The sequence below is a fragment of the Pelecanus crispus genome, chromosome 23, assembly GCF_030463565.1.
Source record: "Pelecanus crispus isolate bPelCri1 chromosome 23, bPelCri1.pri, whole genome shotgun sequence".
Taxonomy (NCBI): domain Eukaryota; kingdom Metazoa; phylum Chordata; class Aves; order Pelecaniformes; family Pelecanidae; genus Pelecanus; species Pelecanus crispus.
The window spans coordinates 188439-201561 of NC_134665.1; the positions used below are offsets into that span (position 1 = coordinate 188439).

Genomic DNA, 13123 nt, shown 5'->3' on the forward strand with positions numbered 1-13123 from the left:
ATTAACCCCAAACCATAACCCTATCCCTAACCGCTAACACTAACACTGACCCTAACCCAAACACTAATCCTAACCCTAACCCTAACCCTAACACTAACCCTAACCCTATCCCCAAACCAAACCCTAATGCTAAACCTAACCAAACCCCTAACACTAACCACTAACAGTAGCCTAACCCCTGACCCTAAGCCTAACCCTAACCCCCTAACCCTAACCCCTAACCCTAACACTAAACACGAGCCCTAACCCTAATCCCAACCCTAACCCTAACACCCTAACCCTAAAGCCCAAACCTTAATACTAACCCTAACCCTAAACCCTAAACCTAACCCTAACCCCTAACCCTAAGTCCTAACCCTAACCCTAAGACCCCAACCCCAAACCCTAAACCTAACCCAAAACCCTAAACCTAACCCTAACTGTAATCCTAAACCTAACTTCTAACCCTAACAATAACCCCTAACACTAATGACCCTAACCCTAACCCCTAACCCTAAGTCCCTACCTGAACAAAGTAATAAAATAATAAAATAGTAAGAAAATGAAAATAAAATAAATAATAAAAGTAATAATAATATACGAAGCAAGTGAGGCACAATGCAATTGCTCACAACCCACTGACCGATATCCAGACAGTTCCTGAGCAGCAATCGCTGCTCCCCGGCCAACCCCCCCCCAGTTTCTATACTGGGCATGATGCCCTATGGTATGGAACAGCCCTCTGGCCAGTTTGGGTCAGCTCTCCTGGCTCTGCCCCCTCACAGCTTCTTCTGCACCCGGCAGAGCATGGGAAGCGGAAAAGTCCTTGACTACCACAAACACTCCTGAGCAACAACTACAACATCAGTGTGCTATCAACACTATTCTCATGCTAAATCCAAACCACAGCACCACACCAGCTACTAGGGAGAAAACCAACTCTGGCCCAGCCAAAACCAAGACACCTAGTCAGGAGAAATGAGAGGTGCCGGGGCAGGAGGGACTGTGGGGCATGCAAAGGCTGGGGCAAACCCCAGCTGGGCATGGGCAAAAATAACTGCTCCAAGTGGGGCAGGGACGGGTAGAACGGCATGCCCCATGGGGGGCCAGGGGCACAAAGAGATGCCCTGAGCCAGACAGGGACAAAACCAAATGCCCCATACAGGACAGGGGCAAAACTAGCCACCCCAATTTGGGCAGGAGCACAAAAGGCCACCTGAGCAGGGCCAGAGTACATCCAGGCACCCTGTGTGGGGAAGGGGCAAAATGAGCCTCCACAAGCAAAAGAGGGGAAAAACCCAGCCGTCCTGAGAGGGACCTGATGAAAGCAAGCCCTGCGAGCAAGGCTGTAGGCAAACGGGATGCCTCAAGCAAAATATAGAAAGAGAAAAGCCTCCCTGAGTGGAGCAAGGGCAAAGCTAACTGCCCTGAGCTGAGCAGGAGCACAGCTAACTGCCCCAAGCAGGGCTGGCGAAAACCAGATGACGCCAGTGGGGCGAGGGCCAAAGCAGCCAGGTCAAGTGGGGCAGGAATAACAACCAGCTGCCGTGTTGGGACAGGAGCAATGCTCACTGCCCTCCCAGCGAGTCAAGGAGTTAAACCTGATGCTAAAGAGCTGTCCACGAATATTTTTCAGAGCTGCAGGGTGAGAGAGCAGCCGGCTGGGGGCCTGGAGCAAGCCAAAGTCAACCCAGGGCAGCTGCTGAAGGGGTTTCTTCGGTAGCGCTACTTCAGAGTCAGCCTGTGGCTGCATCTTGGGGGGCAGATACAATTCATTGCAAAGGAACCTGTAAGAGCCCAGGTGCTTTGCTACACGAGTCCCATGGACAAAGTCCTGTACCTAGGAAGAGTGGAAAAGAAACCCTCAGCAACCGGAGCATGCCGGCCAAAGCTGTGAGCAGGCACGCTTACAGCCCTGGCCAGGTTTGCATTCATCCGGCTGGTGCGGCTCGGGGAAGAGGTGGGAGCTCTGCCGATGGACGAACAGCCCTTCGCCAGCAGCGCATGGGGAAGGCCAGCGGCTGCCGGCTGCGGGAGGCGCCCGGGCCGTGGCAGACGCCCTGGTGCAGCCCCATGTCACAAAGGGTCGGTGATGCGGCACCCGCCTGGCGCTTGTGACCTCACCTGGCCAGGGCTTGGCATCCTGAGCAGCCGGCCAGCGAAAGCTAGTTGGGCTGAGCTGGCCTTCGGGATAACTTGGCTCATTCCTTCGCTACTTGCGTGCCTACTTTTTTCCAACCATTTCTTGTTTCCTGCCCACTTCTCCTCAACCTCCATCCTCTTTCAAAGGTAATTATGATTTGCCTTTCAGGACAGATCATAGAGGAGGTAGATACGGGATAAACGTATAGGCTGGTCTATACCTTCTGAGCTCTAGGCTGAGCTATTACACCTTTCTAGGCTGGCCAGGGCTATGGGTAGAGATCGTATTTGCTAATTCTTATTCCTTTACCGTATGCTAGGATAGGTAAGTAGGGGGGTGGCAGTGTAGTCGGAGGCATTGGGCTCAGCCTAGAAAGACAAGAAGCCCACCCTGACTGATGCGGTAGGAAGGGAGATGGAAAAGGAGCACGGCAAAGACAGCCGTTAAAGTAGCGGCCGAAAGCCGGTCACTCCTGCATACAGGGTGGGCAAGCGTGGGCTGGAGAGCCAGACAGCTCTGGTGCTAACGCTAGCAATGGGTAAGCAGCAGGTCCTCTTCAGAGAAGGTGACACGCAATGCAGTCTTTCCAGAGGGCCTGGGTAATTGCTGTCAGTTGGAGTCCGGTGACAGGGACAGGAGGGCCATCAGCCTGCAGCTCTGCAGCACTTACAAGTACCACTGAAACACTGCTGATGGCAGATGCTCTTCCGTGGGTTTAGTCTGGTGGTTTTCTAATCATTTTGTTGAGCTAAAATTATTTCTTTGCAATCAGGTGACAGGACTGGCATCGACCTTCTCTTTCTGGAGCACGTCCTGACATCCTTTGTCATCCCAAGCTTTCCCCTCTGTTCCTGAGAGGACCGATGGCTGCAATGGGGAATGACTCCTGTGAGTAACGGCTTCACCAGCAGCCTTGGACTTTGTGAATCCCCAAAGGCAACGGATGTGGCTGGTGCTCCTTCCCTCGGTGTTGATGGGCTGACAACCTAGCATGAATTCTGGGGTGTTTCCTGGTAGCAGCCAGACTTACCCAGGTGTTTTCGATCAGACACAGGAAAATGCATTTTATCACTCCTCTGCCACTACGTACAAGACTTGGAAAGATGACATTGCTCGTAGAAAGATCTGACATCAGTAGGGTTACCTTCTCTGCTAGGTACTTGCTTGTTTTCATCAACTTACAATCAGGAAAAGGGAAGACTTGACCTGATAATCCAATGCAAGGCTCTAGAGGGAAAGGAAGATAGCCCGAGGCACAGAAAGCAGAGCGGGGGTTTGTTGGACTTTCAGTAAGCAGAGGAACAGACTATTTTCCAAAACGGTTTCTTGACCAGTAATTGTCAGTGGCAGTGTTAGGCTTCCCCCAATGTTTCTGTGTTGGAGGTTAGAGCTGCTTTTCCTGGGAGCTTCTGTACAAACTCGACTTTTTAAATATGCTATTGTGCAACAGCATCAACTCATCTCTTTTCAAATACCATTTCCCTGCAGTCCTTGCCGAGGGAACGGCTCCCACACAAAGGGTCCTCTTTCCCCTGGAGAAGATTTGCATGGCCTGGCCGCAACGACAGAGAGCTGGAGCAGGACTCTACAACCTGGGCAATACGTGCTTCCTCAACTCCGTCCTGCAGTGCCTGACGTACACGCCCCCTCTCACCAACTACCTGCTCTCTCGTGAGCACAGCCAGTCATGTGAGGACTTTTAGGAACAGCTCCTTGTAAATCTGTTGGGCACTTCCCAAGGATTCTCACAATCTGGAATTTCATTTAGGAGAAAAGCAGCCCTTCTTTGTCAGCCCCCCAACTTGGTGTTCTTTGGACACTCAACCCTAGAAGCCTCTTGTCCTATCTAGGTGTGTTCACCTTCAGAAAGGCACCACTTTCTAGCCCCGGGTCTCGGACCCTAGTCCTGCAAGTTAAACCCTCTGTGCTTATTGCACAGAAAACTTCTGTCCGTTAAGCACCCCTCTGAAGAAAGCTTTCTATGCGCTAAAATGTCCTGGGCTTGTTGGGACATTGGCACTTTGGGAGGAGTGGAGACTGTCCTTATAACGTCATTAGGTTTCCCAGTGCTATGGCTATTTTGCTAACCTGAGAAGCTTGCTTCCCTCCCTCCGGCCCACCCTCTTCAGGTTGTCAGCAAGGCTTCTGCATGATGTGCGTAATGGAAGCGCATGTTCACAAGGTCCTGCATTCCTCAGCCAGTGCCATCCAGCCGAGGGCTGTCGCCAGTGTCCTCACACGTAAGTCATTTCAGGTGCTTTGACATGGTTCCTTCCCTTCTTGTAGGACAGAACTAGTAACTTCTTCTTTCTTAGGAATAGGAGAACACTTTGAGCTTGGCGTGCAGGAAGATGCCCACGAGTTTTTATGCTATACTGTTGATGCCATGCAGAGAGCTTGCCTGAGTGGAAGCAACCAGTAAGCACAAGCAAATTACCTTTTCAATGTTCCTGAGCCCTTTGGACTCCTTGATGTACTCCCACCAAGGAAACCCTGCGCCCAGGGTTTTCCGACCAAGAAAACTCTTGGAAGAGATAACTCTCTGCCTTACCATTTGTTTCCAGCTTGGACAGCTCTTCTCAAGGAACTACCATCGTCCAGCAAATATTTGGGGGCTTTCTGAGATCAAGAGGTACTTTTTAAAAATATTACTGTTCTTAGAATGTTCTGTGGCTCTCTCTCTGTTTGTGGTAAACAGCTTCTAGTACGCCGCAGTATGTCCCGTGTGTCTAAAGTGGTATGTGTTGGTCGGTGAAATGGGCAGAGTCAGTCTCCTTCCCAGCCTGATAAGCATTTCTCTTTGCCTTCCAGTAACGTGCTTGAGTTGCAAAGCCGTTTCCGACACCTACGAGGCATTCCTTGATATTCCTTTGGATATCAAGGTAAAGAAGTTTGGAAATTGTGGTGCAAAATGTTTCCAGGTCCCTGCAGGAGGCTAGTTTATCTCCAGTGAACTCTGCTGACTTCAACCTGTGGGCTGTGACCTCACAAGAGCTTGGTGGTGGATGGGGAGGGAACTGGACTTGTGTGCTCCTTCTGGGGAAGCCCTGTAAATGGTCTCCCTGTGCTGGGTGCTGGGTGTCAGCTGAGCAAAGAGTAAGGATGGTACCTACAGCCATGATGACACTGTCATACCACCCTGCTTCGCACTCCCTCAATACGTGTCAGATTGCTGGATGGATGGGGTCGATTGCTTGTGTTATTTTTGACCTGTACCATGGACAACTCTGGTACCACCCAGGGGTAGCTGCTTCTTGGGACAACGCTGGTACTACACGGGTAGCTATGTCTTGGGATTTTGAATTTCCAGGAGCTTAGTGCTCTCCTTTCTTTCTCATCCAGGCAGCCTCCTCTGTCACTGGAGCTCTGGAAGACTTTGTCAAACCTGAGCAGCTGGATGGTGAAAATGGCTACAAATGCAGCAAGTAAGATTATTACTAATGACATCTTCCCAGCAGATACTGGGTTACGGGATAGCATGTCTCGAAGCACTAGTTCTGTTTTGACTTAATTGAGAAACCCAGTCATGAGGCAGCTGGGGTTTTTTTCTTTTCTTTTTCTTCCCCATACAACTAATCCACCTGAACAACCTGGAACTTGGAAAATAATGCATTTGTTTCTAAGACAGGTAATTTCTTTCCCTTCTGCCTGAATATTTGGAAAGCTCTGATGAGAATTTGATTCCTGGCATTGTCTGCCCTGGAAGTGGTCAACCTCCCTAGCTATGAAGCTGCCCACTGAACTACCCCTATGCCCAGAAGGACAAAGACACGTCCCGTGGGCAGTGGTGAGCTGAAGCAAGGAGGAGCTCTGGACAGGCATTTGGCAACAGCAGCGTCTTCAAGAAAGCAATCAACAGTTTCATTTCCAAGGCTTTTTGGATGCTTGCGTCTCTGTCCAGGAGACCTCAGTCCTCGGAGCAGTAGCAGCCCCCACTGGCTCTCTGAATGCTGTCAAGCCTAGTTCTTGTCTTGTAGACTGCGGGCTGCTGCTCTCCAAAGGGAGCCAGCCTAGACCAAAGCTACCTTCACTGGGAGCGTGCGGACTGAAGGGGTGTAGAATGCAAACACGTGCATACGATAGTTGAGCAAAACAAGCCTTAACTCAACCATCCATGGATGGGGGGCACAGTGGGGAGAAGACAGGCTGCAACAGTTGGGTCTGTGCTTGTTTCAAGGTGTGAACAGCTGGCCACTGCGTCCAAGAGCCTTACAATACATCGTTCCTCCAATGTCCTGACAGTGTGCCTGAAGAGATTTGATGCTTTCTCTGGCAGAAAGATTAGCAAGGTATGTTTACAAGTGCACTGCAACTTTGTCTGCTTGGAAGGAGACCTTTCCTGAGGGACAATCCTTTTTTGGAAGTTGTTCGTGTTTGCACGACAGCTATTGAGTGCAGCCATCTAAGGAAAATCAGTGCAATAGCTATGCCTCGCTCTTTCCCTTGTGGTAAGAGGGAAGTTCCAATGTGAAGATAAGCACCTACTGCGCTCGTGAAGAGCTGGTTTGGCTGAGAATGGTTTTCTGCCACCTCAATGATGAAATGGCAACACCTGGTTTTGATGAACCCAGAAGATCTATTTCTATACCTCTAGCCTGTGGTTGGTGACAAAGTTTTCTCAGGCTGCTTCCTAAAGACTCTCAGGATAATTTGTGAGTCTTCTTGGTGTCCCTTTAGGTTGTGAAGTATCCAGAATATTTGGACCTTGGCGCATACATGTCTCAGGCGGGTGGAGAACCGCTCCTCTATTCCTTGTATGCCGTCCTGGTACACGAAGGTTCTGGCTGTCAGGCAGGACACTATTACTGCTTCGTGAAGGTAAAAGTCAGCTCTGTGATTTGCGTTGGTGTATTGTGTCCTGCAGTGGTGTTCTGTCTGTGGTTTTGTTTTAAAACCCCTGCAGTTCATCTGAAGAGAGCGTTGCCTTTCTTTGCAGGCCAGCAATGGACGGTGGTACAAGATGAATGATGACTCTGTAGGTCTTTGTGACATCAAGACGGTTCTCCGCCAGCGTGCATATTTACTCTTCTATGCCAGGTAATAACAAGCATGAAGGGGTGCTCAGAATACACTCCCGCTCCTGTTACTGCTCTTGTTGTTGTTGTTGTTCTCCTCCAGTGGGTTTTGCTTTCTGTCCTGGGAAAGAATGACTGTTTGTCTCGTTCAGTTCTCTCTGTTCTGCTCCTTTCTTCTCCCTCCTTGTCTGGCACTAAACTGTTGTGCTTGTGCAACTTGCTGGCTGTGTGCTCTCTGAGACTGACTAGCTGTGACAAGAGGTGAAAGGGAGGCCTGAGAGGGCACAAAGATGAGTTAGTGCTTGGAAAGGGACAGACATGGCTGGAAGACCATGATCTAATTTCCAGCTTCTAGTTCTCGTTCAGTCTTCTGCGTGCCTTATCAAGTGCTGCCGGAAAATGATAGGATGAGACTGAAGCCACGAGGAGGCTGCAACAACAGCCCTAGGCTAAGATCACCGTTGTTTCTCCAGGCACCATGATTTGACCCCTGGAGCAGGCACTGAATGCCAGGAGACAAAGAGCATTTCCGTGGCAAAGCTGGGTCAGGTGCTGAAGAGTCCATTTTCTGGAGGCACCGTAGCACTGAGGAATCACGAACGCAGACAAAACAGGCAGAGGATCCAAGGGAAGAGAAAAATGCAGGACTCTGCAGGGACTCCCCCTCAGCACTGCAGCGGGAAGAGAGCGCGCTCTGACACCAAGCAGGGGAAGAAGCTGAACAGAAGCCAACCAGACTGTCTGCCTCCCAGGTGGAGGCACGCTTGCCGCGCAGAAATACAGAAGCACACTCGCCATCAGCTGGTGCGCGGCACTGGGAACCTGTGCAGCTCTTCCCACAGGGAGAAGAACAGCCCTGAGAATGGCAGAAGCTCAGGAGGGGAAGCTGTGCACGGCTCAAGTGACCACAGAGCAGACTCGCATTCTGCTTCGGTAGGTGAGCAGCAGCCACGGAAATCCTCACTTGAACAGCGTGTGCTCCCACCGGTGCCAGTTCACCCAGAGTCTGCAGGCTCTTGCCAGGCAAATGAAAAACAAAGATGCAGAAAGAGGAAACTGTCCTGTGCAGAGCGGGGTGAACGTGTGCCCGAAAGTAAGCGGCAAAAGTCAGAAGCGAGCATTCTGGTGATCCGGAATCGCGAAAGAAATGCAAGAAATGCAAGAAGAAAGAGAAATCCAAAGAGAACTCTGGAGAGGAGCACGCAGAAGTAAGCAATGTTTGCAGCATCACCAGCAAATGTTGCCTCACTCTTGCCAGGTGTTTCAGGCGATCAAAACAATAAAATTGCCATCATAACCAGACCCAGTCCTGAGTGGTGCTTCTGATTTCTGTAGAGTGTTTGACCATGCAAGAAAGAACAGAGGGGTTCAGGGTGTTTTTGAAATTGTGTAACTCGAGACTTCCTTTATGAAAGCACCCTTGTGATCCAGAAGGGTGGAAGCTTTCTACACCTGCTGAGCATATTAAATTAGCATGTAGAGATCTCAGGGAAAAAAATGCCCAGGAACAAAGCATCTCCAGTGCTGCTCGATTAGAGGCTCAGGTCACCTGCGTGTGATTCACGTTGTCTTCTCCCAGGTGTGACATCTGGTGCAAGAGACACAAGGAAACCAAGGCATTACAAGCATTGCCACTGACGGTCCCTCCAACAGGGTCATCTTGTTAAGACGATGGGTTTCCACTCTTTTTACTCCTTGTTTTGGTGAAGAAGCTGGTTTCCTGGCAAACCTGGGCAGTGGAGTCTGAGTAAAAAAGACAACGCTTCACCCTGAAGATGCTTCTGCAGTGTCCCACAAGAGCTGCAGTTCATACGCCTTCTGGCCTCTTTCCAAGCCTGTCGCAAGGCGTTCTACATATGAAATCAGTTTCTGAGGCATAACCAAGGCAGAAATGTGTAGGCATTTCTCCTCGCACAAAGTATAAACCACCTAGCTCCCAAGCCTGCCATGACTCACTGCAAAAGGCGCGAAAGTGCTTCTCCATCAGCATCGGTTTTCATCTCCAAATGCCACCGCTTGGGACTACCATGACCTCTAGAAATCGAATCCAGCGAGAGAGGCGTTGGGAATGGGGATGTGAGCAGGAACAGGGTCCAGGTGAGCCGCCAAGCACAGGAAAGATCTTTCCTGGCAGCAGTCATCCTCAGGTGACCTGTGTAAAAGTCAGTTCTTTGCTGGCCTAGGAGAGAGGCAAGGACACCTTAGCACAGAATTACCAAGGGAATTTGTTCTCTTTATTTAGCTATGCATATTGCACCTGCATAAAGCTGTTCTCTGTGCCTGCCCTATCATCTTCTCAGGCACATACGACATCAAAAACCACCTTCACGAATCACACAGAAACTCCTGCCCTATCAGCTCCTCAGCCACCAGTAACATCACAAGCACCTGAAACAGCAACAGGCTGGTTCTGGCCACGAGCGACATCACAGACACTTAAGTGGGCGATGCATCTTTTCCTAGCTGTCTGCTGCTCAGTCACAAGTGATATCGCCAGCATCTGCACAAGTCATTTAAAAACTCCTGCCCTAGCGGTTTCTCGGCAGCAGGTGACATCACAAGTACCTGCAGCAGAAGCCAGGTTCCTGCTCCTTCCGCAGCAGCTGCTCTGCCACCAGTGTCTTCCCAAGGACCTGCACAGGATGAGCATCCTCACTTTCCACACGCCCTCTTCTTCCCCTCCATCTCTATCTTGTCTCCTGTCTCTCTGGGCTCTTCTCTGCCAGGCCCTTTTCTCACTCACTCCATGACCTCCCAATGCCTTTCACTGTCACTGTGCTTCTGGGGCAGATGTTACCTTGAAAGCACTGTCCCAGCCATGTCCCCTGCACCTATTTCTCTTCTCCCTCTGCTTTGCGCTCTGGCTGTTTGATGCACTTTTTGACCTCAGAGGCCCTTTTGCCCTGGCTCCCTCCTGCTCTTCAACCCTGTTCCTGCAAGAGAACTGCCAAGCGGTCGCTGTCTCCTCCAGGGCATCTTACCTGCATCTCTCTGACCTGGACAGCTGCTGGGAACTGTCACCATCAGCCCCAGCTGTGCTTCTCCTGGAGAAGGCTTCTCCTTGCACAGGCTCAGCTCTGGGTGTGCTTGGTGTGGAACAGCGTTCCTGAAGGACAAGAGTAAGACTCAAAGTAACTCCTGGGCAACGTCCTGCTGGGAGAGCTGATTTGCAGGCAGCTCTCCCAGCTTGGCAGCAAGCCCCAAGGCTGCTCCAGGGGTGCTCCCTGTTCCCCAGCTCAGCCACAGGTCCCACATCTGCCGCTCTTGTTACCAAAAGGGATTTGCTTGCCTTTTTCTTTTCTTCTAGTTCATGCACAGGCACTGGGAAAAAAGGCAGCAGAAGCACGCGCTAGCTAAAACCCCTTTCTATTGTTAGCAGTAAAGGTGCTCTCAGCTGGGAGCATGAGGAGGTCACCGTGTTACATTTCTTGATTCCTTGTGTGAAATCTTAAGACTATTCATATACTCATTTTTACAATTTACATAACCTATTGGCTTTGGCCACGATATTGTCTGTTACCATTCACTTTTGAGTATTTGTACACGTGAACCCTCTGTGCAAGGGCGCTTAATGCATATTTCTTAGCTGAGTTTACACGATTTTCTTGCAACTTTGCTGCTTTCAGCCAGTTTGGTCTCATTTCTTGCAGCAGCAAACCCGCCTGGGTAGGAGAGGTCACGGTCGGTCAAGTTCTTGTGTGCGTGTCTTCAAGCCATCTTCACATTGTAGCTTTTTCTTATGTAGCACTTTCTAGCAGGATTTTGGAAAGCCTGTTCCCAGCTGTGAGCGCCAGGTCAAGGGCACCAGGCAGAAACAGCCCCCACCCCTGAGGGCTGGTGTTTACAACACAAAAACTGTGTTGTAAAAAATCTAGCGGCTTTTAAAAAGTATCCTCTCCTCCCCCCAAACCTTTGTTTCCCTCCTACCCTCAGACTACTGCAGTCATTATCATGCTAGGATTCGGTAATTACCACCAATCTGAAAACCCTCCAAAGCACGGATAAGAACCATCATGAACCACGCACCCACCTCTTAGTCCTCTTGCAGCAAGGCCTCTGTAACTGAGCACTTCTGCATGGATATCTCTGCCTGACAGGAGATGGTAGGCCTGGGGGAAAAAAAAATCTGACGTTGTCTTGGCTCTAGTGAAAGCAAAGAATGTATGATACTGATACAAACAACTTCAAAAGAAAGAAGGATAGTGGAAGAGTCAGAAAATGTGATGTGTCTCACCCACCTCTAATTTCAGAGGAAGTTTCAAGGGTTTGTCTTTTTTTTTAATCATTGCCAAGCACAAGTGAAAAAACCCACATACCTGCTCTTTCAGTAGAACTGAAAACTACAAGAGCTAGACTACTGAGTCTGTGTAATTACTCTTCTTTCCAGGGCACATGGGTCTTTTCTTTCCCACATCTTAGTGGGGAGCTTTAACTTCAAATCACTATGTTCTGATATGGAGATAGCAAAATGTCCTTTGTAAGTTTTTGAAAAGAACAGTAGACTGTTCATATAAAGTGTAAATGACATGTTTCCACTGTCAAAGGTTATAACACTTTTGAGTATCTTTGCCATCTTCATCTTGGATTGGATCAAATGGGGCTGGTTTTCATGTACGATTATAATGGGCCATATGTTGAGATAATATTCATGGAAGCTCCCAATTCCCTTGACATTGTACAAATTAGGAAATTAATTGTATCCCCTGAAGAATGTATCCCCAGAAACATCTGGGCTGACCCTGATGATAATGAAACAGGGAAAGATGATTCTTTATCTCCTCCAAATGCCCCTACATATGTCGCTAGGCCCATTATAAAAAAAAGAAAAAATACTGGGCCTCGGGGTGGAGCAGGAAATCGTACCAAAAAATAACCCCATGTGATCCAATCCAAATGGCTGACCTACAAGAATGCTATGGCTGTAAGCCAGGCAAAACTGAGACTGAGTATTTCTGGAGAGTGTGTTTAACAGGCGGAGACAGAATTTTACTAAACGGCGAGGAAACCAATGGATTCTGGGGCCCTGGTGTCTTTTTAAATGCTGGCCTCGTGCTTCCAGATGATCCCCACTCGATAACCAGTAGAGTGGCATACTGGGCCAATGGAATTGATATAGGGGAGAGAGGAGAACCTCTAGTAATGCCTATCAAATCCCTAAATGAACTTTCCACAGCTGTTACAAAAGCTGCCTGTATTCAGGTCATGCATGATCGCAGCCCTCTTGACGTTCCCACATCAGCAATCGTGGATCATGAGATGCTAAAGCCCTTAATTAATGGAGCCCCTGCTATGCTCAAACCCTACCTCATTGCAAAAGGAGAGAAAATAAGGGGGAACACAGACTTCAATGCCCTGTTAGACATAAGGGAGGGTGCCAACAAACAGGAAGGGGCCCTAGTGTGCAGAGATCTCCCCACATGGGCAACACTGATGCATGACATCATCAATCATGGGTGAGAAATCCGACCCATCTTTTGAAACCAAAAATCCTAGTGGTAACATCAGACAAATTAAACAAACACCCCAAAAGTGTTCCCAGGAACCAAAATCCATTAATCGTCAACCTAGGGGTCAGAGGTGGAGAGAACTATAGAATCAAGCACTGACATTAGGCATTCCGAGAGCTGTAATTCAGAAACAACCTGCCAGCATTACCCAAGATCTAATTCATGCAGTTCAAAGACACCATCGGAGAGAAAACATTTCCAACACCCAGATACCATCACCAGCTCCGAGAGGGGGTGATGACCCTTTCCTTCCCCAAAATCCAAGATCAAAAAACAAGTAGTGCCTGGATGACAATTGGGTCTCTCCATCTGGCAAAAGGTCTCCTATCAATGGATAGATAATAATGGCCTATGTATTTTAATACCAGTTTGCCCTCAAAAACAATTAATCAAATTCCTAATAGACACTGGTGCACAAATTTCAATATTGACACAATAAGATACTGAGAAGCTGAGTATATGACCCAGATGGCAAAGAG

The 13123-nt window shown here is 49.1% G+C and overlaps 1 protein-coding gene across 1 annotated transcript; it reads left to right on the forward strand.

Annotated features, from left to right (window-relative positions):
- The first annotated feature begins 3669 nt into the window (after positions 1 to 3669).
- LOC142595797 (ubiquitin carboxyl-terminal hydrolase 42-like) lies at positions 3670 to 8804 on the forward strand. The gene is made up of 10 exons (XM_075724649.1): positions 3670 to 3811; positions 4252 to 4350; positions 4447 to 4540; positions 4687 to 4754; positions 4934 to 5004; positions 5465 to 5547; positions 6300 to 6411; positions 6800 to 6940; positions 7059 to 7159; positions 8717 to 8804. The coding sequence occupies exons 1-10, from the start codon at positions 3670 to 3672 to the stop codon at positions 8802 to 8804; spliced, it is 999 nt and encodes a 332-aa protein (XP_075580764.1).
- The last annotated feature ends 4319 nt before the right edge of the window (positions 8805 to 13123 follow it).

Excerpts from the sequence above, each read along its gene's own strand:
- LOC142595797 (XM_075724649.1), top strand. The coding sequence starts at position 3,670 with ATGGCCTGGCCGCAACGACAGAGAGCTGGAGCAGGACTCTACAACCTG. Across the intron at positions 4,755-4,933 it reads GGGCTTTCTGAGATCAAGAG|TAACGTGCTTGAGTTGCAAA; the intron begins GTACTTTTTAAA and ends TTTGCCTTCCAG. Across the intron at positions 5,005-5,464 it reads ATATTCCTTTGGATATCAAG|GCAGCCTCCTCTGTCACTGG; the intron begins GTAAAGAAGTTT and ends TTTCTCATCCAG.